The 4,156-nt window shown below is 52.2% G+C and overlaps 1 protein-coding gene across 1 annotated transcript; it reads left to right on the top strand.

Annotated features, from left to right (window-relative positions):
* The first annotated feature begins 561 nt into the window (after positions 1 to 561).
* PPIE (peptidylprolyl isomerase E (cyclophilin E)) lies at positions 562 to 2,679 on the top strand. The gene is made up of 7 exons (XM_009876478.1): positions 562 to 586; positions 784 to 865; positions 1,352 to 1,452; positions 1,572 to 1,695; positions 1,780 to 1,965; positions 2,363 to 2,505; positions 2,600 to 2,679. Exons 1-7 carry the CDS (start codon positions 584 to 586, stop codon positions 2,666 to 2,668), a joined length of 708 nt encoding a protein of 235 aa, XP_009874780.1. The 5' UTR covers positions 562 to 583; the 3' UTR covers positions 2,669 to 2,679.
* Positions 2,680 to 4,156: the final 1,477 nt, after the last annotated feature.

Genomic DNA, 4,156 nt, shown 5'->3' with positions numbered 1-4,156 from the left:
GCCCCTCTTCCAGCATCTCCCCACCCTCACAGCCAGGGAAATAAAGGAGCAAAGGCTTGAGCCGCTTGCACCCTCCTCTTCCTCGCCTGACGGCCAGGCCCTGTTCTCCCTGGGGACGGCAGCGATGGAGGCAGCTGCTGTTCTGCCTTCTCAGATCCCTGCTGCTCCCGTCTTCCTTCAGGCTGAAGCAGAGCCCGGGGCTTTCTTGGCCTCTTGGCCAGCACAGGCTGCCCTGTATTTTTTTTAATCTCTCCTGGGGTTCATACACGAGACGTCTTCTCCCAAATAGTTGATGGAAGTGATAACGTTGTGCGTTAAGGGGGTTTGCAGGGTTGGCTGTGGAAAGACAAACCCCGAGACGCTGGTTCTACAAAGATCCATCAGTTCCTACTGGCCTGGGGTAGATGAGGTTTAGGAAAAGCCCTTTGGTGATCTGAATCGAAACTAAATGCTGCGGCACGTGTGTGCCGAGCCTTGGTTTTAAAGGGAGAGAGAAAAGAAACTAAAGGCAGAGAGAAGAGGAATGATAAATAACGGATTTTCTTTGCTTTTTTGGCAGGATGCAGCGGCAGCAATCGACAACATGGTACGGACCCCGTTCCCACTTGCCCGTGGAGCCTCGTGGCTTTGCTGTCCTCCCAGGTCCTACATGGCGTGGACTGTGGAGGGAAAGCAAGCTTCATTTTCCTCTGGGCTCTGCAGGGATTTTGAGGGGCATTTGTTGATTTTTTTTGACCTTTTAGTGGGTTTTGTTCTGCTTTTTTTTTTTTTCCCCCTCTGCAGAATGAGTCTGAGCTCTTTGGCAGGACAATTCGGGTGAACTTGGCCAAACCGATGCGGATTAAGGAAGGATCCTCCAGACCTGGTGAGTTGGTGCCAGGGAAGGGAGAGCATCCCTGTGGATGTTCAGAACTTCGTTCAGAGATCCCGTTCGGGGATCTCAAGGATCTGAGCATCGCTTAATGACCAAATAACTTAATAGCCAAAGATACTTCCCAGTTCCTTGGATGGAAACAGTCTTGGCTGCACACTCTCGGACAGAGGGGTCACGCAAGTGGCAGACACAGTTGCCCACACATCTGGCCACATCTGTAAAGGCAGATGGGGCCAAGGCCATTCTGAGGATTTGCACTGCCTGGGGGCAGTCGCAGGGAGCTGGCTGTGTCCTGCCCAGCTGCACCACAGGGAGGAGGAGAAGGAGATAATTTTGACCCTTATTTCCCCTCACGCTGTGTCTTTTGGGGTGGGCTACTCCCACGTCACGGGTGTGATCTGCCGCCATGCTGCCTCCTGACCCGCGCTGCCCTTTGTTTGGGTTCCTGTGCTCTGACCGGTCCTTCTTCCATTGCAGTCTGGTCGGATGACGAGTGGCTGAAGAAGTTTTCAGGGAAGACTTTGGAGGAGAACACGGAGGAGGCAGGAGCAGAGGCCCCCAAAGCAGAGGCGCAGGAGGTAGGAAAAATACCCAACACCATCTGTATCCTGCTCTCCTGCAGGCTGAGAGTGCCGATGGTTGTCTCTGGAGACAGAGTGATGGCATCTTGACTTGTTTTTTTTCTTTTCCTGCCCAGGGCGAGCCTCCTGCCAAGAAAACCCGGGTCAACCCTCAGGTTTACATGGACATCAAGATCGGAAACAAACCTGCGGGGCGGCTGCAGATCCTCCTGCGTGCGGACGTGGTGCCCATGACCGTCGGTGAGCAGAGGCTCGACCTCCCGGTGTGGTGGCTTCCAGCTGCGACGCAGCTCTCACTTCTCTTCCCCCTTGCCTCCCAACCAGAGAACTTCCGCTGCCTCTGCACCCACGAGAAAGGCTTTGGCTTCAAAGGGAGCAGCTTCCACCGCATCATCCCCCAGTTCATGTGCCAGGCCGGCGACTTCACCAACCACAACGGCACCGGCGGCAAATCTATCTACGGGAAGAAGTTTGACGATGAAAACTTCATTCTCAAACACACGGGGCCAGGTAAAGCCAGCTCCCCAGGCAGAGGCTGGAGAGCAAAATGGCTCAACATCATCTAGAAAAAGAGTTTCAAAGCTGCTCTCCTGTTGGATGTTGAAGGAGGAAAGTCACGGTGCGATTATGAAGAGCAGCAAAAAGCGTGCAGGTTTATCTCCGTGCAAACAGCTTTTCTCTTACTGCACCTAAAAATACATGAGTGATCTCTGCCTCTTTCCATTCTTTGTGCTTGCAGGTGTTTCTCTCTCAACTTCCTTCTTTCCAGTAGTTTCTGTGGAGTTTAATATTCAAGGACTCCCCTAAAACCGTCAGCGTTTTGCAGGGCATGAGAATGGTTTTGGGTTGAAGTAGCGGCTCATCGCTCCCTCCCCAGCCGTAACGCTGCACTTTTTTTTGATCTCAGGGCTCCTGTCGATGGCAAACTCCGGCCCAAACACCAACGGCTCCCAGTTCTTCATCACCTGTGATAAAACGGACTGGCTGGACGGGAAGCATGTGGTATTTGGGGAGGTGACGGAAGGCATGGACGTGGTGCGGGAGATCGAGGTGAGTGCTGGCCGCGGGGTGCTCAGGGCGGAGGCCACCTCCCTCCTGCCCTCGGATTTTGTGCGTTGAGTTCCTGGCGCTCTTTTTCTCAAAGGCTCAGGGCACCAAAGATGGGAAACCGAAGCAGAAGGTGATCATCTCGGACTGCGGGGAGTGCCCGTGAGCTCGGCTCTGGAAGGAAAGGGCTGGATGGAGTGAGCTTGGCCAGGAGGATTCGAGATTCTGGCTGGGGTAGGACAGCCTTGTGACGCCCCGGCAGTGCCCAGGGTTCTGTCAAAACTCCCCTGCAAAGCTCGGTGTGGTCGTGGCTGTGGGGTCCGACCCTCCTGGGGATAAATCGCTTCTCAGCCTGCACCATCCTGTACTGCCCTGAGTGGCGCAGGGCTGGCTCTGCTGCTGCTGTCAAGAAAGACTTTATATTTGGTAAGAATAAAACCTAGTTTTTAAAATACCGAGGATCTACCCCTGGTTTTTGAGTTCTCACTGTGTAAGGATGGTTTAATCGCGTTTTCCCTCATCTTCTCAAATCCGGTGCCTAAATCCAGGCTTCAGGAGAAGCTCTCTGGGTTGAGATGAGAAGAGCAGAGCTGAATCTCTCCTGCTTTTCCAGCAGCAGGATCTCGTGGAAGCGTTTTTTGGCCGGTCTCTGGCTCTGCAGCATCTTTTCTCATCAACAGAGGGAGGCAGGTCCCTGGCTGGTGGCCGGGAAGTCAGCCTGGTCCAGCTCCAGCTTCATGGAGAAGGGAGGGCATTGACTGTGTAAAACAAGGAATGAAAAAAAACTTTGGGTGATAGAAGAAATTTTAAAAAGCGATGAGGCTGTAGGAAGGGGTTTCATTTCCAGACTCCGGTTTGCAGAGCGGGACAGCCCCGTTACCTTTATGGTTCCTGTCAGCGGGAAGCTCTGCCCGTGCACCGGGAGGGACACCACCAGGAGCCACGATCGCATCCTGAGCTGGCTCTCATGTGGAGTTAGTCAGCAGATAAAATCTTCCCAAAGAAGAGAGACCTTTTTCTCAGGAAGCCGGGCATCGACAGGGAGCAAACCCTTCTTATTTTTGGTGGGTTTATTGGGTTGGGTTTTTTTTTTTCCTTTGCTTTTGGGCCAAGTTCTTTATTTATTGAGTGACGCAAGGTTCACTGGGTACCCAAGGTGAGAAACAGGCTGTTTCCTTTTAAAATCACAGCAAATAAGTAGCTTAATTGTGCAAATAGCAGAGGGGAGCTGCCCGGGGCTGGTGCGGTCACGCTGGTGAGCGCAGTCGCTTTCCCGGCTGGGGAGCCACAGCCTGACCTAAAACTCACATCACAACAGTTTGGCAGAGCTCGTTTTTCAAGCAAACAGGTACAATTTTAGCCCATCCCGAGTATTTTTTCGTTGCGAAATCCCGCCCGCCGAACAGAGCGCTGCTGTGCCGTGACATTTATTAAAAAACAAAGAGTAAGAGAAATTAGGTGTTTACTTTCCAAACCAAGTGTTTATTTTATAACAGCGTCCTAGTTCAATATGGATATTTTGGAATTTTTTTTTTTTTTTTCTTCCCAACTGGCTGACTTTTGTGAACTTAAGTAAACAGGAGCGGGTTAGCCAGCTACTTAATTGGCTGACGGTGTTTTCGTTCAGGGAATTCAAAGCGTTGGGTAGAGGTGG

Source organism: Apaloderma vittatum, unplaced genomic scaffold (genome assembly GCF_000703405.1).
Source record: "Apaloderma vittatum isolate BGI_N311 unplaced genomic scaffold, ASM70340v1 scaffold29989, whole genome shotgun sequence".
In the NCBI taxonomy this organism is placed as follows: Eukaryota; Metazoa; Chordata; class Aves; order Trogoniformes; family Trogonidae; genus Apaloderma; species Apaloderma vittatum.
The sequence above is the reverse complement of the archived record's forward strand: the minus strand, read 5'-3'. Positions and strand labels throughout refer to the sequence as shown.